This window comes from Zosterops lateralis (genome assembly GCF_965231275.1).
Source record: "Zosterops lateralis genome assembly, chromosome: 17".
Taxonomy (NCBI): Eukaryota; Metazoa; Chordata; class Aves; order Passeriformes; family Zosteropidae; genus Zosterops; species Zosterops lateralis.
The window spans coordinates 11,026,420-11,051,841 of NC_139777.1; the positions used below are offsets into that span (position 1 = coordinate 11,026,420).

A 25,422-nucleotide genomic window follows, 5' to 3' on the forward strand; every position below is an offset into this window, starting at 1 on the left:
TCCCAAAATAGTAGCTTTATCTGTAGAAATTCTGTTCTTGAGTAAGTTTTTCAGGTATGAAATTTAACAAATTCAGTTCCAGCACTGATGGAAAAGAGAAAATTTCCTGGGAAGTACTTATATAAGACTACAAAATTTGCCACTCTGGATTAGACTGGGGTTTCTAGGCAAATATTTCAATCTGGTAGCTATTGTTATCTGACTCTTTGCAAGATTGAAAATACCTGAATTAAATAATTAATACCTGAGTTAAAGGAGGCAAATACTGCTGCTGGAGGAATGTTACTTTCTAGTTCCTGTAGGACTTGCACTGAACTGGAAACTTCAGATTACTCTTATCTAGAAGGAAGAAAGAAGTCATCTGTAAGTGAAAACAATGTCCTACTTCCTTAAAAACAAGAGGTGAAATCTACCTCTGCAAAGTGGAAATAGAGTTCATGCTAGGATTTACAGTGCATATCCTTCAAACTGAAAAAAAACACCATTTGAAAATGGAACAGAATTTCAAATGACCTTAACAAACTCCTGTCTGTGTTTGCAAGGAAAGCTGGCACCCTTATCTCAAGAGTGCAGAGAGGCCTGCAATCTTTCTGAACATTCATTATTCACCCTGGAACATTTCATGGAGAAATCCCAGTGTGCAGAAGTGTAAAATCATTTCCATCTGGCTCCTGGTATTGTGGCACTGGGGAGCACATGCTGGAGCTCACACACTGTAGGTGATTCTGGCTGAGGCGTTCATCAGACTTTTTCTGATTGCTATTGATTTGAAGATAGGAAGATTTTTAAATAAAACATTTTTAATGAGGCTCAAAGTAGAAAACACGGGGTGCAGTACAAACTTGTCAGTTTTAATGGTCTGGGATAGTGCTTTGCACTCCTGCTTTCCCATAACTGAAGGACAAGTATAGGACAGTCTTTGAGGATTACCAGTTGCACCTAGGATGATTGTTTTCCTTTCTCAGAGATGGTTTGCTGAGCTGAAACTATTCATTCTGAGTATTTATTTTTGAAAGGACAAATGTTAGGTCATCTTGTTGACTCTGGGCATGTTTCAAGTTCCTTGTAATTGCTCTGTCAGTCTTTTTCCCATCCATCCTTCCTTGCCAAAATGCATAAAGCCGCGTTGTTTTGGTCCTATATCACCTAAATTAAGTTTAAAAAGCAGCAGAGGTTAGCTGTTTTACAGTCCTCGTTTGCACAGTGTCTCCAACTAATAAAACAAGAAAATAGTGTATCATCTTTTACCCTTAATCAGCCAGAACACTTAAATATTGTGTCCCAAATACTGCCCTGTATAAAAGCAGTGAGTGAAAAGGCCTTTGATTTTAGGTGGTGGTGAGTCTGAACCAAGAACACCAGCAGGATGGTGCCAGCCACCCTCTGCAGGAGCCTGGAGCAGCACTGGGAGCAGGAGAGCCTGAACCAGGGCTGCAGCTTCCAGGGATGTGTGTGGGTGCCTGTGAATAACTCAAGGACATTTCTGACATGAGCACCAAAGGTTTAGTCCCTTTCTGTGAGCCCCAGGTAGTTTTATCCACTTGTTCTTCACAACCCTCCTGAATTTGGAGCATCTCTATAATATGTCCCATATCCAGAATGTGAAAATCCTGTGGTGTGTTGTTGGTTTCCACAGGTACAGGGGATACCCCTCATCGTGCAGATGTATTTTTCACCTCAGGTAACTAATTTGGAATTATTTTGCTCAGTAAGCACCTTAAGTTATGTACACCTGCACATGCAAATACTGCAAAATTCCTTCTGCTTGTGATGGTTCAGACAACTGACTAATGTGTGCTGTAGGAGTCTGCAATGCAAACATGGGAAATACCATGGTGATTAATGAAAATGCCAGTCAGAGAGACAAAAAGTTGATAAGAAACCTTTGGAGTTGGACAGAATCAAAGATAATACATGATGAAAAACATATCCTTTTAAACTTTAAAGATAAAGAGACAATTTGAAATTAGTGAGCACCAACAGTGTATTTAATTCCAGGTACAGCAGTTACTTAATTTGCATAAAAAATGACAATACATAGGAAAAAGCCCCAGTGTAATAGGGGAGATAGGAGCTCTACTGTGACTACAGGAGCAGATGAAAAAGGGCAGGTCAGAAGGAAGCCTATTTGCATGAATACATAGAAAGTAAGTATTCATTTCAGTTCTGTATTTAAAATGTAAATCTGTGTTTTGCAGTCAAAAGAGTAAAGGTTAATGGATTTTTTAAGAGGTAGTGTCAAAATTGTGTTGTTAATCAACATAAAATTTGTTATTGTCTTTGGTGGAAAGCTGTGAGAGGCAGTGAAGACATGAGTTATTTTAGAGAGTGGCAATGCCCATAGTGAAATCTTAGGTTTAAACCAAAAATGGTCTCTGTTACCTGAAGTTTAAGTGGAGACATAGACACAGGGTATTGTTGATTAATATAATTTTATAAAAGGTAAATAGGGTGGCTGAATTATTCTTTAGCTATTTTTTCAATATGCTGTTAAGCATGGAATTATGTGTATGATGTATATACAAATAAGTAGGAAGTGGCAAGATGTAAAGCGTTTTCAGTGTGAGAACCCTTGGAACTGCTCTGCTAAGAAAATAGGAACATGGAGAAATGGAAAGATGGGTAAAAAGTGGCTAAAATGATGGGAAAGGAGGATAATGTTAGCACCTGATTTCTCCCTACAGTGGGGACTGACGTGCTTGAGAAGCAAGGTATTAAACCTGAGGTGTTAGTAAACAGGATGGATTTTGAGCACTTAAGAATAATCCTAGTAAGTGGGAGAGGGAAAAAAACCAAACCAAACCAAGTCCCTGCAATGCTTGGAGAGGCAAGAAAGAGGTCAAAGCAATTGCCCTGCCTGCAAACGTGAGAGAAAGGAGCAAGTAAAGATAAAATGTTTCAACTTCTGAGATGAAGGTAATCTGGAGCAGAGCCTGGATCAGTGGCTGGGAAAAGATGAGTTTAGCTGTGCTGAGCCGAGATTGAGAAAGATGTATCAGTGAGTTTGTGGGGCAGGATTACACGGGCTGAGGCTGGCAGCGGACTGGCACAGGTTTGGGTCTCTTAATGGGGCATTAACCCAAATCATTAAGAGGGAGAGGAGAGGGGAGAAGGATAAGGGGATATCTTTTTGTTTTCCCCTTCACACAGTTTGAGAAATGCAGAAGGACGTAAGGAAAGAAGCGGCTGAGGGCTGAGAGCGGTACGGCGGGAGCGGGAGGAGGGGACGGTGCGCGGCTCGGGCCGGGCCGTGTCCGGGTGGCCCCGCGGGGGCGAGCGCGGGGCGGCGCGGGCGGTGCGGGCCGTGCGGCGGCGGGGGCGGCCCGCGCCCGGCCATGGCGGCGGGGAGGCGGCGGGCGGCGGGCTCGGCTCCGCTCCGAGCATCCCGGCGGGCCCCGCCGCCGCCTCGGCGCTGCTGCGGGCGCGGCACAGAACCGGCCGCGCCGGGGAAAAATAGGTCACGGACGGGCCTTCGGTGGCGGCGAGGTGAAGGGCGGTGAAGCGGCACCCGCGGGGTTAAACCGGGTCAGGGAATGTTTCGGGAAGGTTTGGCGGACAGGTGGGAGCAGATAACCGGTTTTTATTGATGCTCGCCAAGCGACAGCGGCAGCTGTGGCTCCCCGCGTTGCCCTAAGCGGGTGGCTGCGAGCCGCGCTCGGCGGTGACCGGCCCCGGCATCCCCGGCCCGCAGCCTCCCGGCGGGGAAAACGCGGGGACAAATAAAATAAATAACTGCCCGCGGCGGCAGGAAATCCGAGGTATGCGGCTCCCGGGGCTCGGGCAACTCCGGTGCGAGAGGAAGTGTGTGCGAGGCGGGCGGGGGCGGGCAGGTGGCGGCGCGGGGGCGGCGCGGGCCGGGCGGGGCGGGCGGCTCCGCTCCGCGGCCGCCGGGGAACTCCGGCCGAGCCAGCCCGGCCCCCGGTGATGGTGAGTGCGGGGGGCGCCTGGGGAACTCCCCCGCGCACAGCCGGGCCGTGCCCCGCGGGGAGGGCCGGGGGCTCCGGCGGGGACAGACGCGGGGCCGGAGGAAGTTGGGTCGCTGTGCCCGCAGCGGCACGAACAGCTGCCGGCTCCCCCGCGCTGCGGGGCGTTCCTCGGCGTGCCTTCGCCTTCCCCGTTCCGCGGTACCCAAACCCCGCCGAGCAGCTGGCCCTGACCTGCGGGGAATCCCTTCCCCGGCGCTGGGCGGGCTGCGGGCGCCGCCGGGCTCATCCCAGCGCCGAGCCGAGGGAGGGAGATGGGATCTGATGACATTTGCCGTCGCGGTTGGGAAATACTTATTTCACTAGTTCGGTTCGCCTGCGGTTAGAGGCTGAGCGGAGCTGCTTTGCTGCACGGGAAAATCCTGAGGGCGATGGGAAACGGAGGAGTCGAGAGAAGTTTGGAAGGGGGGACGAAAGGGTGAGGGATTCTTGTTTGATTCGGTCTGTATTGTTTGGGATTTCTCCTTCCTCCACCCCCTGGGTGGGATGAATTACTTAGCACCCTCGTTTTCGATCCAGCCCTAAAGCTTGCGAGGGGCGGCTTTCATGTCTGGAAGAGCCGGTAGGTCTGAGGGAATTGAGCGTGGCACGGAGCAGCCCAGCTGTGCTCTCTGCTGAGCGCTCCTGCTCTGCTGCCAGCGCCGGGCGCACACGGGAGATCCCCCTGCTTAGCGGTGACCTAACAGGAAAGCCTGTTGTTCACTGTCTATTTTGCATGAGCTACTCTGCTGTAACAGTTGCTGCTTCATTCAGCTAAAAAGAGAGAGAGAGAGAGGATAAGAGGATTCCAGTTTAATTAGCAGTTTGTTAAAACCATTCAGCTTTGTCTGCTCACATGTTTATAATTTTAGAACGTATGTCTTAATTGCAGTAAATTCTGGTGTTGTGCATAAAGCAAGTGCCACACGCTGTTTGCGGCATTGGCTGTGGCACCTCCATGTTTCTGCTTTTTTAATTTACTGCAGCCTCTGTTTATTTGTGCAATGGCAGATTTTTGGGTGTGCTGGGGGCATTTTGCATGAAGCAGATCTAGGAATTAAAGCATATGCTGTAGAGGTTTTTATTACCCAGGGAGCTGCAAGTTGTGTCCTTTCTATTGGAGCATATTCAGGTTGACATCTTGAATACCCAGATACTGTTTGCAGTAATAGGACTGTTGTGTGTTTTTAGCATCTCTGTTGGAGTCTGAAATACTCTAAATGTTGAGGCCTTCCTAAGTCCTCCTCCCCCTCAATAATTACTCTGGTTGTTCTCAAATAATTTCTATCTCACAGTATCACTGAAATCAAACACTGTACCCTGTCTTGTGAGCTGAGACACTGCTGTGCCTTGTGTTAGACTGAGCTGTTGTGGTATTGCTGCTGGTTGAACATTGAAGCTCCCCTGTGTATACTGTGATTTATGTTACTGTAAATAGGGTAATTAAATTATTGCTTCCCTGCAAAGTCTTGTCCCTCTGGTGTTACCAAAGATCAGACAACTTTAGTTGGGGTGCTAGGCAGGCTGCTGCCTGAATGTTTACTGGAATTAGGCATTTCCACTAACTCTTACAACTGGACAAAGAACTGCTTTTGTTTTTCTGAGGAAGTCCTGGCAGTGCCTGAAAGCAACACAGCATAAGGTGTTAACACACATACATGTCCTCTCCTGCAAAAGAAAAAAAGGTAAAATAGTGAGAAACAGAGTTATTGAAATTATTTTTTGTTGCATGAATTCCCCTATCAGAGGAGAAAAGATAACTTGAGATTAGCTGTGGGGTGCATAACAGAAAGAGATTTTTTTACCTTTTATAGCCGTCAGGATTCCTTCAGGGCCTCCACTTGCTGGACAGAGAAGGGAAATGTTCTGTGGATGCTGCTGTAGTGGGGGGATAAGAGATAATGAAATTAATTACTTGTCAGCTCCTAATGGCTTAATTCAAGGCTCTTAATCATTGAGGATGAAATGTGCAAACTCATTAGAGCTTTAGTTTTTGGAGAGGAGTATGTCTTCTCCAAGGCTTTACTCACTGCACATATCTTTTTCTGGTTCATAACCTCTATTGTGGGATATTTGTTTCTTACTACCTATTTCAAATAAGCTGCTTCCTGCCCTCAACTTCAGCTGACAAACTGTTTGAAATCCAGGATGTGTATTTCTGTCATTCCTAAGTCAGTATGAAACCTCAGACAGAGCTGGAACCTTCAAATATGAATTAAGTCATGTGTTTACAAACAAATGTCTTTCCAGAGCTAGCATTAGAAACAGGAGTAGGGAACCCTTGTCAGATCTTAGAGGATTCTGGTTTGAAAGGCTTTTCTGCCAGCTCCTGCTGTTACTTTACCTCTGTCAGAACACTAGAGGAGTTTAAATTTTTGTTCCCTTCAGCTTTCTGTTGCTTTTTTCCTTCTCAACGTTGACAAAAGATTCAAGTATTTCTCTGTGCTTCCAGATTGTGTGCACATACCAAAATACCAGCCTGTCATGGAACATGCCATTCTTGTCACTTTCCAAAAGTGTTTTCCAATAGTGAACAGTTGAGTATATTTTTTTTAGTACTATTCCTAGTATATATTGCATTTTATATTTCACCCTGGTTGATAGTGCTTGTTTATATTTGTGCTGTTAGAAGTACTAACAGTTCTTCATTAAGTTCCAATATGCAGCTCTCTTAATTTTTGTAAATAACTTCACAATCTATTCAGTGAGGTTTACTAGCTTTTTTCATAACCTTGATTTGTTCCTAAATAAGCTGCAATCCCCCCTACTTACATGTGTTTTGAAGTCTGTGGCTTATAAACTACTGAACATGAATGTAAGGTCATAGGAGCTTTAAAGAAAATTGCCAATACCCCATCAGAGGAGTTGTTACATATGGATTGTTCACTTGGAGTAATGACATGGCCCTTTTCTGACCAAATTTCAATATGTACAGCACACAAATCTGATTTTGTGTTCTGTCATCTTGAACCTCCTTTACTTTTTCTTACTTGCCAGGGTCAGTTGAGAAAACTAAACCAACAAGTCACTGAGGAAAAATGTAGTTTTCTGAAAAGTCCCTAAGTGGCCCCTAAATTCAAGTGATGTGGCTGCAGGATCACTCATTGTACTCTGAGGTAAAAGTGTTTGTCTGAAAAATGCATCCCGGCCAGCAGGCAGTTTAAGGAGAATGTTTCTGGGTCCTTTTGATGAAGATGTAATTTTGTATCAAGATAAAATTAAAGTGAAGTCTCTTCTCTACCAGTTTTAAGGATCATCACTTGATTGTATTTTGTGAGCTGCCATCTGATGCTGCTGTAGAGGGTTTTCTGTTTTCAAAAATTGTGATGGAAATTAGTAGCAAGCATTCCCTGCACCTTTTGATTTATGTTTCTTCAGGCTGAAAGATCGCAGCAGGATCTCCTAATGCCATGTATTCTAGTGATTTGGCACTGACAAGACAGAGCACCGAGTGCTTGATAAGCATTGTTTTCTGAAATGATAGCATTTTCCTCTGTGCTGCTGATCTAACCCTCTAGCTTCTGATATATTTCTGAGACTTTGAGTCTAACATGGTGATAGAGATGTAAAATGTAAAGGTGGATGATGTCACTTTTTCCAAGCATTTTATGAACGTACTGAAATATTTTGCAAACACTGGGATTTTATAGACTCTCATCTTGATATTTTATTCTGTGTTTTATTATGCAGAGGAAAGTAAAAGCTGCAGGTCTGTGCTGTCAATGCAGGGATGCTGGATGTCAGCTCTTGGGTGGGAGTGGGCAGTTAAGTGTTTTGTTTGTTGAAAAGCAAGAGATGTAGGATTGAAGACCAGTTTGTGTTGGCAGAAAAGCTGGAGTATTTTGGTAAAAGAACTTTTTAGCACTCTGACACCCTAGTTTAAAATACTCAAAACCAATGGGTCTTTATGTACTAGATAATCAGTAATTTACATCTAAAACTTGGTATTTAAGTAGGTGAGAATCTATTTTTTAAAATCCTTCAAGCCTGAAGGATTTCAGGCTGAAATAGTAAACATCCTGTACAAGAAGGAGACCCTTACTGCAGTGTTACAGCATGAAGAACCTCTGGAACAACTCTTCATGTTAATTCAGAATGTTAATTCTACATCAACAGTGTGCTGAATCTTGACAATTAGCATAGCACTTGATGTTATGAAGTTCTTGTCCTCCTTTCCTTTCTAGGACTGTATATACTGCACTAGATGGTGGAGGCTTTGTTATGCTGTGCTGCCCATGCAGTCTTTTAAGGCAGGAGTGTTGTCAGAATAACCTCAGCAATGCTCTGTGCCAGCTTCACTGTTTCTGGGTGCTACAAGACATAGTCAGAAATGATGGCTGATACTTCTGTGTTCTGAAGCAATTTTCAATTTTCTTAAAATTAGGCTGAGGTATAATCATAGAATTGTAGAATCACTGAATAGTTTGGGTTGTAAGAGACCTTTAAAGGTCACCCAGTCCAAATCTGCAAAGAACAGGGACATCTTCAACCAGATGAGGATGTTCCAAGCCCTGTACAGTCTGACCATGAATGTTCCACAGCTGGAGCATCCACCACTGCTCTGGACAGTCTGTGCCAGTGTTTTGCCACCTTCATAGTGAAATAAGTTTTTTCATTATATGTCATCTAGATCAACCCTTCTTTAATTTAAAACCACTGCCCCTCTTGTGACAGGCTCTGCTATAAAATGTGTGTCCCCATTTTTCTTATAGGCCCCCTTTAGTACTGAAAAGCTACTATGAGGCCACTATTCCCTGAGTCTGTGTTCTCCAGGCTGAGCAGCCCCAGCTCTCTCAGCCTTTCTCACAGCAGCAGAGGTGCTCCAGCCCTCTGATCATCTCTGTGGCCTCCTCTGGACGCCCCTCAGCTGGGATCTCCAGATAACACTGTACACTGCTGTACACTTGTCTGTGCACTGCTGGCTTTGTAACCTCTGGAGATATGGGGACAGTCACTGCACAGACAGAAGTGTTGGGGTTTGGGTGAAAAAAAACAATCTCATAATCCTTAAACTTGCCCTTCTCTGGGAACCAGCAGCTTCTCTCAGCTCTGTGTTAACCCCAATTCTCTGGTTCTGCAGCACCTCCTTTAGGAGTGAGACTGAGTGGTGGGGCTCAGTCTTGGTTTGTCACTGACAGAGACCAGAGCCACCTTGCAAAGTTTCTAGTTGTCATTTATGTCCCCTGACATTTGTCATCTTTTATGACTTAGCCATCATCCTTTGTGTTGGAAGGAAATAATAATTTCTAGCTTGTAGTTTATCTCATCCTGACGTGGAGCCTGTAATAGCTCAGGTGAGCCACATCCCCTAAATGCCTTTTTCCCCTCTGCAAAATGTTTCTGGGTGGTACCATTAAACGTGTGTGTCTGTATCACAGATGTGTGGAATTAGATTAAATTAATGCCACGTGTTGTCCAAAAAAATGAGTTTGCTTATGTCTTCAGGGGGCTGGTGCAGAAGCCTGCCCACTTCCAGGCTGCTGGATGGAGTGTACCAAGCTTGTTACATCAGCTTTGAGTACCATTTGCATCTGATGCCAGGCAGTCTGGTTGTAGCAGATACACAGAAAAGTTCTTAGCAGGAAAATCCTCTTAAAACAAGGAAATGCTGTCTATTAGGTGAAACCAGAACCCCTGTCACTGTCTAGATGTGTCCTGCTAGCCATTTATTTTGGTGGTAGAGAAATCTTCCTGCATCTGGCCCCAGAAAATTACTAAAGAAATTAAAAATCATAATAAAGGGTTTTCCTATCAAAGTTTTCATATTCTTTCATGAGATTTCTGCATCAAGTTTTTTTTGTGTTAGAAGATTTAGAAGCAGTCTGTATTCTCTGGATTTCTGTGCTTTATATCCTCCCAAAGAAAAAATCCTAAACTGTTTCAGACAGGGTCATGACATAAAACTGAAATGTACCTCAGAAAAGGGTACTGAAGTAACAAAGGCAGAATCTGAAATTCCACCATGGGTGAGGAGACACTCCTCAGTGTTCTCTGTTGAGTAGATGGAAGTGCCTGACTAAGTCTCTGGATGACTTCTGCTCTTCTGCATCTTTTTGGCAACCTTGGATTGTCTGCAGGACATGGTAAATTAAACCTAACCGGTGGTTATTTAATTCCTAACCAGTCCCTTTTTTTCTCTCCCCTAAAATACAGTTGGTAAAAGGGAGCAACTTATAGAGGAAAGGTGGTAAATGCACCTAAGTAATTTGTTCCAAAGTCTTTTTATTAGTAGCTGACCTTCCAGCTTGAGAAGTTGTCCAGCTGTCCAAAAGGGAACCCTTGTTAGTGTTGGCAACAGAAAAAAGGAAAAAAAGAAAACTAAAAAAAAGCAGTCAGTGTTCCACAGCTTTATCTTCAAATCCACTTTTGCTTTAGCACCCCAGATTTGCAGGGTAGAGAAATGAGAGACTGAACAAGAGGGAATAGAGTACCCTGGAGAAGGATAGTGGCCTGGCACTGCTGGTGTTAACCTGGAGAAGCAGCACTGGGAGCAGGCACCTCCATCCCCAGGATGATGCATTATGCACACAGCTCTGTGTTTCCTGGATGTTCGTGTGGGTGATGTCTGCGTGAGGCACGCTGGTGCAGAGCTCCGGAGGGAATGCAGCTGTGTTATTGTTTGAGCAGGATTGCACCTTCAAAACAGGTTTTAAGAGACTGGTCTGTTGCTTCTCCTTGCTTGCTTTGTCTTTCTGTCATATCCATGCAGTAGAATGGTTTCTTTTTTTCCTTTTCTTACAGTCTAGTTAGCTGTTTCCCTTTAAAAAAAAAGAAGTGATGTGACTTTCTGTTGACATGGTTGTGAAATCACATGGTACATGGGAACCATCTGAGTAAAACCTCCTCAAGCCTCCTGACCGGGTGAACATAAACCTCTACATTCTGCCTGGCAAATGGCCAAACCCAGAGCTCTGCAAGGGCCATCTGTGGGCCTCGGTTTCTGTTTCATTAATTCCACCTGAACTTGTAGCTCATCTTCTTAACATGGCATTTCTGGTTTTATGTAATTGCTTATGCAGCAAGGAAATGATTCCCTTTCCCTGCCTCCTGTGTGGATCTCCCTGACTCAGGCTTGCAGTCTCCCCAAGTGCCTGTGGCTTGGGTGTTCTTTTCATAGGGTTAAAACCAATTTAAAGCCAAGTCAACTGCAAAAAGATTTTTCTGGAAATTGAAAAGTCTGAAATTTAAGACCCTGCAAATACATTGTATTTTGAAGAGAGAAATAAGAGGTGAAAATTGTCCATTATGTTTCTTTATCAGCATATGATGATTGGAACATGTGGAGCACTTCCATTTGTCAATATTTTTTCATGCTGCTGTCTTGCTAAAATAAAGTTGCAGAATTCCACAGTTCTTCCAAAATGTATACAGGCTGTTTATTCATTTCCAAGTGTGTGTGTATTTAGAAGATAAGAAAATAAGGAATTGACAGTATTTGCCTTATGGACTAGGAATTGTAATCCTGCTTGTTCTTGACTTACTGTAAGGAGGTTGCTGCAGATTTACTTCTGTTTCCTTTTCCAGGCCGATAAGATGTAATTTATGCATTATCATACTGTTTTTTATATATTCTCTTACTGTACTATGTAATAACTATAGTCTGAAAAAGTTGGTAAGATTTTCCTGAGATCAGCTAAGTTACAGTAAGCAGGGGTTGCTTGATGGCACAGGCCCCTGCAGATCAGTTTTAATACCCTGAATATAGCTGCTTTTCTTTCTTAATACTCTTCTGCCCACTTGCATTCCTGTTCACAGAGGCAGAGTTGTTCCATTATAGACTGAATAGCAGTGTGGATGAAGTGAGGAATTGAGGAAGAAAAATAACAGAATTATCTGTAGAAAAGAAAAAAAGTTAAAATCAAGTTGACAGAGTAAAAGAGTAAGAGATATGGGAGTGTGTTAAGATTGGATGAGGGAAGGTGGTTTAGTAATTTGCTAAATGGGGGAGGGGGCAGTGGTTTTAATGGTTGTGCTCAGAGGTAGCAGGAAGTTGAGTCAGGCAAAGAGCTCCTCGAACTGAGCACTAAATAAAGCAATGCTTACAGACCAGAGTGGGGATGTTCAGGGTCTGTGCTGTAACTTCCTAATTTCAAATAGAGAGGTCTCAAACCCTGTGTGTTAAATGTGTTCAGCTTGAACCATATTCCTTTCCTCTGCAGGCACCCAGAGCAAGGTACTAAAATTATGTAAGTAACTAAGAAGACAGGACATGAGTAAAGCTGGTAGTATTTCAGTATGATGTGTTTAGCCCTATATAAAAGCAGACACTTTAGAAAGTTGAGGAAAGTGTGAGCTTTCCAGGGATTATACATCTGTGCTTAGTTCAACTTCATGATTTTGAAATACCATGTGGGTCATTGCATTATTAATTGGTGCCTTCCCTGAACCACTTAATTAGTTAGTTTGCTAGTTCTGTCATACTTTCTAGCAATCTTGAAATAATACTTAAATTATATTTATTTTTACTAAAGGCTCTTAGCAGGACATTCCTGAGACTGACAGATGAAGAAATGTTTGGTTTTGGTTTGGTCACTTGGAATCCAGTTTGTTGTCTGTAGTGCAACTTGAACTTCCAGGACCCCTTGAAAAAAAAAAAAAAAAAGGATGAAAAAGAGGGAGTTAAGTAATGGGAAGTCTTTATTTGTATTAGTGTGGGTTTTATGTGTTTGCTTGTTGTATGTGAATTGGATCATCTGAAGCATGACTTGCATTTCTCCATTTCGTTGAGGAGCGCAGCCATGGAGCAGTGAGAGAGTAAAGTTTGATCTGTGCTCAGAAAATGGCTTACCCTGGAGCTGTGCCGTGGCAGCAGAGCCATCCCCAGGGAAATTGGGGTTTGCTGGGATCTGTCAGCCTCTCCTCCTCAGAGAGGCATTCCTAAACCCCAGGGAATCCCCTCCCCTAAAGTTCTGGAGTAAGCAGCGTGGAGGAATAATAAGCACTTCCTTCCTTTCTATTTTCAGTGACTGAACTAGAAAGTACCACAGTGCTGCAGCTCTGCTCACAGCACCGTCCTCTCCTGCCCAGCCTCCTCCCGAGCCTGCACTTCTGCTCGGGGAGGCAGAGCAGCAGTTCCAAGCTGGAAAAGAATTGTAGAAGTGTCATCAGGATTATGGTAGACTGGCTTCATTATTCAGTTTTATATTTAATGTAATGTTGAGTATTAAGTTCTGTGCAGGGTTTTCACTACTCCCAGATTTATTTTTTCCTAGCAGTGTGTGTCAGGCTTCCCCCGCCCCCACTCTTGCAGCGTGTTTGTTTTGCCAGGAAGGCATGGAGAGCAGCCTGATGTTTTGGATCTTGAGAGGCATTTTGGAGTTGCTGGAAGTGTCTCACTCCTTCCTCTGGTTTGGTGTAAACAGCTCTGCTGGCTGTGGCAGCAGGGAGGAGAACCTTTCAGCAGTGCCAGTGGTGGCCAGCAAACACGAGCGGGCCTTGGATGTAAAATCCTTTTGGGCGGCCAGAGCTGGAGACATTTTGTCAGGTACCCTGAGTGACCAGAACCAGCAACAAAGCATTTCAAAGAACTGGAAATTGTTGCCACAAGGATCTGCACTCTTCTATGAGTGTACTTTCAAGAGAGGTACTTTGCTAACAAATCTCAATTTTCAAGTGATGATATAAAAACTTTATTTTAGTCAAACTGAATAATAATTCCTGGTCTTCTCCCTGGTTATATCTTTACAAATTTTGCATTTGTGTATTTCTTAAGCTTTGTTAAAAATCATAAACGCCTAACATTGAGCTTCTTAAAAAAAGTTGCAGTGTGTGATCTGAATTTAGAAGTATTGTAACTGAAGTTTATTGGTGTTTAGGAAGGAAAAATTAATACCCAATGGGCTTTGTTAAACTTCTCTTTGGGAGAGATTTAAACAAGACATTCTTTAGATTTTGACTGAAATCACAGTCTTAAACGTGCCATATGACTCATGAAATAAACTCACTTTAACACTGGTGTTTTGCATATTGCTTAATCAAATCCAGTGATGGAATGAAGATTGCTCTGATGGCAGGTTTCTTTCTGCATTTGGCTCGAAGCTGCCTATTGAACAGGCAGGTATGGAACATTGGACCCCTGTCTCTATTGCTGTTTTGCATTTATAGAGCTGCAAGTCAACACATGAAAAGTTAGTGACTTTCCTTTTAAAATCTGTCCTACTTTTTGTAATTGAAGTGGTAAACTTGGATGTTCCTAATGTGAGTTTTAATTTAACCTCTTCTCATCTGCCCTGTTGAAGAAGACAGCAGCATTCTCCATAATACACAAGTTTGTTTCTATCTGAGGGACTTTTTCCTGGCTTTCTGGGTGCAGTTTGTATATTCTGTCGTTGAAAATGGTTCAGTACATTGTTGTAATTTCCAGGGTAGCATTAAAATGTATGCATGGGATATGTGAGAAGGAGCTGCAAAATTATTTCCAACTGATTCCAGATACGGTATCTGATCCAAGTGATCCTCCTGCTTCAAATGAAGGATGAGATAATGCTGAAAAAGACCAGGAACCTACCTACACATTGGCAGTGTTCCACTCCTACAGTGTGCTGTAGTTGACCAGAAATTGTTTTGTGTAGTTAAATTGGCTAAGTAGGTTGTTGCAATGTGGTGCCATTATGAGGCATTCACTTGTTTTGGGATTTGGCAGAAACCCAGTTTACATACGTGCAGAGAAGCAAAAAATAGCAGCTCCAGAATGTGTGTTTCATCTGTAGGCTGAAAGGAGAGCCATTGTATGGCTTGGGGGAAGAAAAAGCATCTCAATTTAAGTAGAAGTATGTGCTGGTTTACAGATCTGTCACCTGCAGGATCTGTTTGTGCTTGTGAGCTGATGAGCTCCCTGAGCTGATGAGCTCTTGGCCCCCAGGCCACAGGAGGGGTTTGTGGACATTGGTTGTTGAGCAGGGGAGGAAGTGCCTGCTGTGCCTGGGGCTGGGTCATGGTGTGGGTTTAGGTACATGCTGGAAAAGGGAAGCTACAAAAAAGAGTTTGAAAGGAAGCTTCAGGGAGCAAAGAGGAAGAACAGCTTTATTGTGATCACTGAGGAGTAAGAGTAGAGAGCATGAGGAAAAGCGAGAGCAAGAAAATCTGGCAGATTAGTCTGTGCATTATATATAATTGAAGTTACTGTTTTCCATGTAAAAACACTGATATTAAACCACTGATATTTCTGTGTTGTTTTTTCCTAAGTTCCTATGCATCTTAAGGAGTGGAACTAGAGATTTTCTGCAAACATGCAAGGGAAGGGTCCATTTTACACAGGGGGTTATGGATCTGCTTTTCTGGTCAAATGTCATTTATGATTGCAGTAATCATTTTCTTTGCTTCTGCTTTCTATTAAGTTCTGGAGAGTTTTGATCACACTGAAAGTGAAACTAAACAAATTGAAGCAAGACCTTTAAACAAAGATGAAGGAGTAAATATTTGTATATCCTGCACTCTGAACAGGTTTGGAAAGCCAGACTCCTCAGTCAGGTACTCCTATCAATGAGACTATTCTTTCCTTCTTTGTCACAAAAATGTTTACATGAGCAGAGGATTTTCATCTTAGAAAGCTACAGGAAAAGCTTCAGAACCAAATAAAGCACGAGGGAAGGGTTTGCACTGATGCAGTTTTTGTGAATGATCATAATATAAGACCCATCCTAACGTACAAGCATGGCAGTATGTGCAGTTCATTTTTTCAGGTGTGGTTGACTAGGGGTGCTGACAGCATCCACAATAAACATCTGAAAACAGTCTTGTTAGATGTATTAGACATGGCAAAATCTGAGCTGACTAACCCTAATTAAATTATATTTGCTATCAGTCTCCAGCCTTGCTCCCCAAAGATTCCCATGTCCCAGAAATTTAATTAGAAGGATCAGGATGTATGGCCAAGTATTTGAATCTGCCACTGGAAAATGGATTCTGCTGAGGAATCTGATTCTTCTTACTGGGCTGGTTAGTCCACACTGAACACTGATGATATCAAGGCACTAACCAAGTTCCTAAGATGTTTAGTAACAGATTATTTGAAGATAGAAACTTGCTGTGACTGCATATTAACAGCTCTCAGGCCAGGAAAACTTACTTCAAGTTACTCCTTGTTTTTTGTGGTAGTTGAGCTTTGACTTAGTAAGGCATGTTATTGACATTGAAGAAAAATCCACAATATAATTTGAGCTTTGCTTGCTTTTTCTTGGATCAGTTCAGAAGCATATTTAGAAGATGTGCTGTGACTTCTGTGACCCTTCCTCTTCTGCTACTGGCAGCAATAGACTTCGAATTCGGGTCCAAATCCACATCTCATTGTCTGGGGGGACCACAGCTTTTGCCTGCCCATTATTCCCCTACCCCTCAGTGAAATCTAACCTGCTGTGGAATCTGACCCATATTTTCATGGCTCTGTCCTTTCCAGCTGGATCCCTCTTTAAGTGAAAGGTCTCCCCTTGTCCTCCCTGTGCAGGGCATCTGGCGCATCCCCGTGGATGAGATCGACCGCCCGGGCAGTTTCGCCTCTCATATGAACCGCTCCATCGTGCTGCTGCTCAACGTGCTGGCACAGCTGAAGGACTACAACACCCTGCTCAAAGTCTCATCTATGCTGCAGAGGACCCCTGATCAGGGAAAGTACGATGGATTTCTTTGAAGCCGTTGCCTTGTAAAGCTTCTGAGTGTATTTTGTTCACTGTGTGACTATTTTATTTAAAGCTATTCTTTGTTTAGGGAAAGGAGTCTTCAGACAGATTCCCTTGGGAACTGAGTGGAATGATGGTTAATTTTTCTCAGGATTACAATTCTAGAATGTAGCTTAGAGTTTCTGTGCCTTTCTGTTGGAACTCAGAGCAGCTGTGGAGGTGCCTTAGCAGGCTCACAGAGGTGGTGTGTCACGAGGAGGGATTCTCTGGAGGAGCAGAGCGTGACTTGGGCACCCTCAGCTCGCTCTTGCGTAAGAGTCAAGCACAGCGCAGAGGTCATGGCCCAGCATCCTGCCTTCCTGTAATCCTTGGTGGCCTGAACAATGGTTATGTGCCTCTTGGCAGCTGATGCTATTTAAAAAGCTTATCCTGTTCAGGGGTGATCTAATTTTAATTGCATTAACCTTATTTAAGAAAAAAGAAGCTATTAGTGTGAGCTATATATGGACTCGTATCAATGAGGAGACCAAAATAAACATCCAAGGAAAACACTGAAGCAACTGAGGTAAAATTCTAGTAGGTTGTCCTGTGGGAAATGTTGAAATTGGTCCCTGGAAAATGCTTAAGAAATGAAACTTGAATGATTGATGGCAATAAGTTGGAGGCATTGGAGATTTCTTCATGTGTTTTTGAGTGTGAGTGCATGTGAATTTGCATGGATTGTAGTGTGTCTGGGAATATGTCACCACTTGTTCAGCAGGCTTGAAGCCAAAAATACTTTGACTTTTAACATATCAGAAGAACTGGACCATAGAAGGTTTCAGTTCTGTCCTAAGCAAACCCATAGCTGTACTAAAAATATGATGTTATTTGTAAGTCTAGACTGAATTCAAAAAACAAGTAATTTGACATGTTGGATCAGCCAGTGCCAGCCATGGTGAGCTGCAATTGTTAGAAGAACTTGGAAATGCAGATATTCTGGGTGTGTCTGGTACATGCCTGGAACAACCCTATTTTTAAAAATAGGGAGGTTTTAGTTATTACTGAACTAGTGAGGAGTCAGATGTTTATGGTTTGCTTTTCAGACAAGAGATAACAAAATTACCTATTTAATGTAAAATCATAGAGAGGAAATATTTATATTTAAAATGTTGGCCTTTTGACTGAAATATTACCCTTCAGAGTTATTTGCTTGATTCCTAGGCCTCTCACTAAAACCAGCTAATTCTGAAATAGAAATTAAGTTTTCCATTAAACTCAATTAGGTGGGACTGACAGCTGAAAGTGTTTTGCTCGAAAGCAGACTAAACCATTATGTCCAAATACACTGAAATTACAGTGCTCTAGTAAATTGAATGAAGCTATAGAGTGAATGTTTTACACATACAATATTATTTTTTTGTAATACTAACTAGGAAAAAAGATAGTAGCACACCCGTGTTTTAGCTCTGAAAATCCTGGGTTCAAAGGCAACTGACATGATCAAAGAGAGAGGATTTGCTGATGTCCTTAATCTCACATGCACGCTTTATCCAGAACATGAAAATCACCTGAGAGTTCAAAGAGCTTTGTGTAACTGTAATACTCTTTTTCAAAAAAAGGATTGAATAAAAAGCTGGTATTTGAGGGGCACAGAAGGCTTGGTACAAGAAAACTGTAAATCGGGTTTGCTCTAGGTTTGGTGGCTTGGTGTCTTCCCAATTCTCCCCTTCCCTCTGTTTGTAGACAGAACTGTCTTCTCTTCATTTGTGTCACCTCTGATACTTGTGAGGAGGACAGAAGTGGAGGGAAACAGAGCTAAAGTGTTACATCCCAATATTGTTCTATTTCAGTATGCCCCGTAGATGTTTTGTTTGCTTCTTATGGTTTAAAGTTGTTGTATTGGCTTTTTCTTGTTTTTATTTCAATGTCCTGGCTCTTGCTGTTGGAGTGCTGTAAGCTTTTGGCAGCTAATTTCATTAGTGCTCTCTTGCTGTGTCACAGGAAGTACCTGCGGGATGCAGATCGCCAGGTTCTGGCCCAGCAAGCCTTTGTGCTCACAGTGAAGGTGCTGGAGGACACCCTCAACGATCTCACACAGGTGAGGCAGCACTGCACTGCAGGGCTGGAATTGATTCATTGGCTTTTGCAGTGTTCAGGCCACTCATTCCTTAGATCTCCTGAGACTGAAGGGCTGCATTTGTAAGCCCTTCTGATAATACCTTTTGTCTATAGGCCACTACACAGAACATCTTCATCCAGCATTGTTGTTTTGTTGGTGTTGAAATTCAGTAACAAACACAGTTTTTGAAAATGGATTGCAGTAAGTTTGGTCTGACCATCCCTTCAGATAATGGTAGATACATGTAGTGAACAAGAACTCCATTTTCAGGTGGGGTCTATAGGAAAATTCCTTTTAAAATGAACTAAGATTCCTCTTGCAAAACAAACCCAGACAGCTTAGTGTTACATGCCTAGACACTTTACAGTGCTAGTCCTTGACAGCACCACACTCATTGGTACATACAATTGTAATCTAGATTTAGTTTTTAAAAGTCATATAGGAGCTAATCAATTTCCTGGTTAAGGGATCTGGATATTGGAGCTTTACTTGGTAAATACATTCAAGGAAGAACTTATTCCCAAGGGTTTTCTAAGTTAACAGACTGTAGGTTTAACAAATTAGATTAAAGCATTGTCAAGAACAGTGGGAACTCTGTATATAAATTGGTTTGTTCATAAATCTGGATGTAAGAGTTGTATCATTATCAGTTTTTGGAAGAAGAAATGATGTACTGAGGTTTTCTACCTTTGGAACATCACCGAAGTAAAGGTACAAAAAGTAAAACACTATAGCAGAGTTTTGCCTACTTCTTGATCTATTAAAAAGGTTATGTAAGAACAACGAAAGGAAAGATTTCTTAAACTTGAGCTTGATCTGCAGCTGCCAAAAGAAACAGGTTTGGTTTTGATTTCAATATGTTAGAAGAAAAATTTGTGCAGTTAAAACCTTGGATTTCATTTAGTTGGATCCCTTAGCATGTACTGAAGTAGTGAGGAAAAATAAACACTGTGGCTTTGGTTCAGCCTGAGCTGTGGACACTTCTCTGTGGTGTTTTCATTTATTAAAATACTTCTAATTGTAAGACTTGTGGCCTGAATTAATTAATATTGAGGAACAAAAAAGAAAAAAATGCATTTTCTTTAGCAGAAGCAGTAATGAAAGGTACTTGTCAATATTCATGACAGTCACTTCTGTGGTCAAATGCTTTCTGATTTCATTGATAACAGAGAAGAATGATTTCTTTTATTAAGGTTTCAGAAGATCAGGGTTCCAAGTCTTCTGGCCTCACTTCAGGAAGGATGACAACAGACGTCTCCAATAAAACTAGTGCTGAAGAGGGGAAGGATGTCCTTCCTAAAAAGCCAGTTTTGTCAGATGGAGCAGTACACAGTACTGAAAACGGAGTGAAGGAAGTGACCCAGGGACAAATTCCCAATGCTATGGACATATTGGAACAAGAGGACAGGAATGACAAGGAGATTAAAGAACTTCCTGGCCCTGGTTCAGTGGAGCCTATGGATCTTGATGGCTATTCCAATGACCCTGAAAAAATTGATTCTTCATGTAAACACAGCGAGCCGGAGCGTCTGCAGCCCGGCAGGAGCTCCAAGGACAGAGCTCCAGAGAGCAGGACTCCAGAACTTTCCTTGGAAGAGCTCAGTATCAGCTCCAAACACCAGCAGCAGGCAGCTAAAGGAACACTTCAAGCAGTACCTACAGAAGAACCTGTCCAGAGGTCAAGCAGGAAGAGGAAATTACTGGAGGATGTGGAGTCTGGAAAAACACTTCTGCTCGATGCTTATCGAGTCTGGCAGCAAGGTCAGAAAGTTATGGCCTATGACCTGGGCAAAATTGAGAAGATCATGTCTGAGACATACATGCTGATTAAACAGGTATTGTGTGATTAATTGTCATTTCTCTGTGTGGCCCCAGACATGGTTTTAGGATCTAACAGGAACTGCTAAGCCAAGCAGTATGAAAATAGCCCTGTATCTGTTAAAAACTTGGGGGGATAAACACCTCCCAAAGAACCATTCTCTTCACAGGGGCATTGCTGGGGATAGGGAGTAGGACCCTCCACGTTTTGAAACTAAATTTCTGAAATGAGTTAAAAGCTGTAGTACCTCTTACATGGTGTTTGTTCAGCTAAATGTTGGTTTGAATTGAGAGAGCTGGGTATTTATCTTTGGATATCTGCTCCTGAATAACTTAAGGTCAGCATTTTGCTGTAGAACTGCTGCTTGTCCCCCTTTGCTCCCATGCTCTACATCTCCATTTCCTCTCAATTTAATTAGATTTATAGATGAGCTAAGTAATTATGACTTCATTAGTTGTGATTCTGTGTTCAGGTGGATGAAGAAGCAGCACTTGAACAGGCAGTCAAGTTTTGCCAGGTGCATATGGGAGCATCAGCACAGAAACAGGTAAGCTCTGAAGCCTTGAGTGCTGCTGACAAGCTTTTATGAGTCTGTACAGGCAAATCTGTTGTTGAGTGTCTGCAGCACCTAGAAATACCTACTTTTCCTTGTATTGGTGTCATCTAGGATAACTTGGGCTACATTAGCAGGAACATCATCCCCTTTATTAGGGTCAATGCTACTGTTTGTGTCAGGCTTGCAGGATAGTTTTCATGCCTAAAAGCTGTTGGGGAAACCCCAAACTGTTGGGAAAGATGAATCAGGGAAACCTTATAAATATGATTGCTTAGCAAAAGATTCTGAAAATATGAAACCTGTAATCGAAATGAAAGCGTACTTTGAGTTGTAGGATACCAAGTCTTAGTTGCTGTATAACCTAAAAACAATAGCCTAGCCAGCTGAAGGAGAATCCCTTTTGATTGAACAATGCCTTTCTGCTGGCTAAGGGATCCAAAGGTCAGTGTAGCAAAACAGAAAAGTCTAAAGAGTAGTTTTTAGAGTTTAAAATATAACACATGGTAATGTAGTAGTTCTTATAGGCTGTATGTAGATTCTATAGGGTTGTGTGTCTTGTATTGGTTGGTCACTGTAAATTAGAATATTCATCACAAAAAAAGATATAATGTATTGTAACCTGGACCTCGCTCTTTTGGCTTTCTCTCTCTTGGCTTCTCCCTCTTGGCTTCTCCTCTCTCTTCACACTCTGGTCCCTGCTCTCTTGGTTTTCCCCTCTCTGCTCTTCTCTTCTCTCTTCCCCCTGCACTCTGACCCCTGCCACGTTGCTCTAGCTCTCTCCCCTCTTCTTGCCAGCTTACCCTCTTGTTCTCTCGTGCTCACTCTCTCTGGGACTTCCCTTCAGCCGGGGCTGGTGGCTGAAGGGAAGGCCCTTTCTACCCACGACCCTTGCAATAAAACCACATATTCTAGAATATGCCAGGTTTGCAGAATACCTTGTCCCTGTAAGTCACGGATGCTTCTACACCAAACGATCTTCAAATTGAAATATTTATGGCATACTACAGTTTTCCTAATGTCCACATCATAGCCCAGCATTTCATGGATGGTAATTACTTCTCTCTGCTCCCTAAGGGCTCCAACCTCATCAGCTCTTGCCTTGCTGGCATTGCACTCTGCTCCAGAGATACCAGATAGATTTTCTTTAACTCTGTTAAAAACAAACTGTTACTCAGTTTGTTTTTAGCTTCTAGTTTCTGGGTTTACCCAGCAAACAATTATAAGAGCTTTAAAGAGATCATTATTTATCAGACCTTAATGTGAAATCAAAGCCAAGAAAAAAACTGGATGAGTGACATATTTATTGGTATTTATTTTGCAGCCCCAAGGTATTTACTAGATTTGTATTTTCCATGTTTGTTTAGTTAAAATATGCTTTTGTATAGTGCATCTCTTAGCAGAGTAATAGGAGAGGATGTAAGAGGAAAGGTAGGGGGTTTTATTTTTAGTTTTTCATGGAAATGACTTTCTCCAATTTGTGCCCCTCAAGGAAGTCAGTAACATTGTTCCATTGAACTATAGAAATGAACAGAAATGTCAAGAGAGGTATTTAGTAGAAGTGTTGGCTTGCTTGTAGCTTGGTATTTCAGATTTTAAATTTTTTTTTAATAAATAAATGTTAGCTCAGCATGGTAAGCCTTTTTCAGTTTATTTTGGGGAAAAAACAGACGTCATCACACTGTGATGCATGACTTTAAAATAAAAAGAATTTGCTAGAAAGCTTCTTTAGAAAGTAATGTTACTGTTGCTTTTTTGGATGTGTTCACCTTTTTAAAAAACACTCACCAAATTCTCATGTATCAACCCTATTACTTGCTGGGCCTTCTTGAAGGTTCTGGGAATGTCATTGCTATTCCAGTTCTCCCAGCAGAGTCACCGGTTACTCAGGCATGGGACAAAACATGAGAATGAAAATGAGAAAAACCTGCACACAGACTAATCCTGAGAGTAGACACAATAGGTGAGCTAGTATTTAACAGCACTAGGAGCAATAAGATTTCCTGTGAAATCACTTGAAATAAAACATGCCCCTTAACATGGTGCACTTGGAAGCTTTCCCTTTTAGGAAGCAGCCCCAGCTAACGAGGTTATTACATCCTGCAGGCTCATTTTCCTCTGCTTCCAGCAGGATCTTGCAAGCTGAGTGAAGCTGCTCGTCCAGCCCTGTGAATTAGTGTGGAGACACAGGAATAGCCACTCTTGTAGACATCTGTCTGTTTTCAGCACTCTGAATCCTGTTTTATTTAAAATTGGCAAGTGTTTGCTTTCTGTAAGCAAATGATGTCATCTATAGAGCTGCTGCAGCCGGGGGAAATGGTTTGTTCCTGGAGAGTTTGAGTGGGTTTGCAGGGCCTGTGGTTCTTCAGTCACTTAGCCCAAGAAATTGACAGTAAAAAAAAAAGGCACAAAATCCACGTTGATACATGTCTTTCCCAGCTGGCTGTTGTGTTTTAAAGTTCCAGGTGTTATATGGTTTCTTTATGAAAGTTTTCACTTGCTACTAAAATTAGGCATTACTTAAATTCTGGCTTTTCAACTTTCTTCCAGACCAGTCAGAGTTTCTAACCTAAATATTTAATAACTATTAAAATCCCCTTCTCTGCCTCTCCAGGCACAAGCAGGAAACAATAGAGCAATCAGTAAGTGGAACTGGACAAAGTGGCTCCTTACACTTCTGTGAGGAGATCTAATCTTTTTAATGGCTTGGCAATGCTGTGACCCTTTGACTTGCTTTCCCAAATCCTCTCCAGTTGTTATGAGTGATGCACTGCTAACGTGTTTCCAGCCAATGAGAGGCACATCACCTACAAAATCAGCTAAAAACATGGAAAGTGGCTGAGAAAGGTTGGCTTCCAGCTTTGAAGAAGGCAGAAAAAACCAGTGGTACAAAACCTTGCCATGATAAGTTTCAGTGAAGAAATTGGAGTGTTTTCCATTGGGAGATTCCAGTAATTGATATAAATTGTGTTCTTTGTAAATTGCTGGGACATTTCTTTCAGTATGCAATATTAATACACTTTTTAAGTGATACATTCATCAGTTTCAGCACATTTTGGTTCACAGTTTACAGTGAGGCTCTGTAAAAACTCATGTTTTTAAGTGCTGATATTAATGCTGTTGTGGAGAAAGATGTGGCCAAAAGTAATTCCTCCACTTTTCCCTTTAAATTCCTAAGTGTGAATAAGGCTTTTGATATACACTATCAAGTGGGCTGAAATCCAGTGGTGGTCACTGGGTCATTAGCTGTCAAGTAACTCAAGTTACACTGAAGATTAATTGACTTTCTGATCAAGCAGCATTTTGAAGGTTTCTTGTTCTTTTCTTTGATTTTTTCTGTCTGAGAATGTTATCTAAAAGATGTGCAGAGATCCTGGAAGCAGTCATCTATTGCTCTGAGTTATATTTTTAGTCTTGCCAACTGTGATTTTCATATGAAATTAATGGTCCCTGGAAATGGAATACGAAGGAGGCCTTGTTGAGGGAGGATGAAAGATTGAGGCAGACTAGTTTGATTTTGAAGTAGCCTTGCACTTCAATACCTGGTCCTGAGGACTAAGGAGAGGACAGGTTGGCAGAAAACAGTTATAAGGATTCTAGATAATTAGAGAATTCCTAATAAGTCTTTCCACTGACTGCCTAAAATTGCTCTTACTAAATTCTTCATTTTATGCTGTTAAGGACATATTGACATGGGAAGGTTATTGCAGTACAAGATAGGATGAAGCTTTGTATTGCACAGAATATTCTAAAAATGCATCTGGAGATACTTCAGTTTAAGAACCCATCTGTCTTTTTTCCTGCAATCTGAAAAGGTATTTTTATTAATGTGGACTTAATATTGAATTCCTTAATACTAAAATTACCCCTTTCACCAGTGTTGAAGGTCGTGACAGTTAGAACTCTGTGGTTGTGTGTTGGGATCTAATGTATCACTAATCCTGAGAACTGAATTTATATAAAACAAATACCTTCAAACATTGTAAAAATCAACATTGCACACAGGGCTGGGTTTAACATCTCTAAAAATACAAGAGTGTTCAGAGGCAAAGTTCCAAAATGCCACTGAGTCCCTGGTCCTGTGTTGTGACCCCTGAGAATATGGGGCTGTGTAGAAAGCCCTGGTAATGGGTAGTGTTGTAGGAGCTGAAATTTCTATTGGCTCTACAAGGTATAGTATATCATCCAAATGTCATGAGAAGGGGCTATTTCAACATTGCTGAGTTATTTAAGACTCACTGCTACCTTAGCCAAAAAAATCCTTGCTCTGGGACCAACTCCATCCCTGAAGTGTCAGGGAAAGGAAATTTTCAACTGCTCTTTTCTGCTCCATCTGCCAGGCCTTGAGCTCTCCCTGCTCGGTTCTGACTGCC

At 42.2% G+C, this 25,422-nt stretch overlaps 1 protein-coding gene across 3 annotated transcripts in view; it reads left to right on the forward strand.

Moving 5' to 3' along the window:
- Positions 1-25,422, forward strand: part of CABIN1 (calcineurin binding protein 1) — a 107,370-nt gene that overhangs the window by 60,376 nt on the left and 21,572 nt on the right. For all 3 annotated transcript variants that reach the window (XM_083874131.1, XM_083874133.1, XM_083874132.1), the window contains exons 31-34: positions 16,405-16,568; positions 18,560-18,656; positions 19,871-20,512; positions 20,969-21,043. In XM_083874131.1, the coding sequence (XP_083730257.1) occupies positions 16,405-16,568; positions 18,560-18,656; positions 19,871-20,512; positions 20,969-21,043 (978 nt within the window). The remainder of the gene's footprint in view (positions 1-16,404; positions 16,569-18,559; positions 18,657-19,870; positions 20,513-20,968; positions 21,044-25,422) is intronic.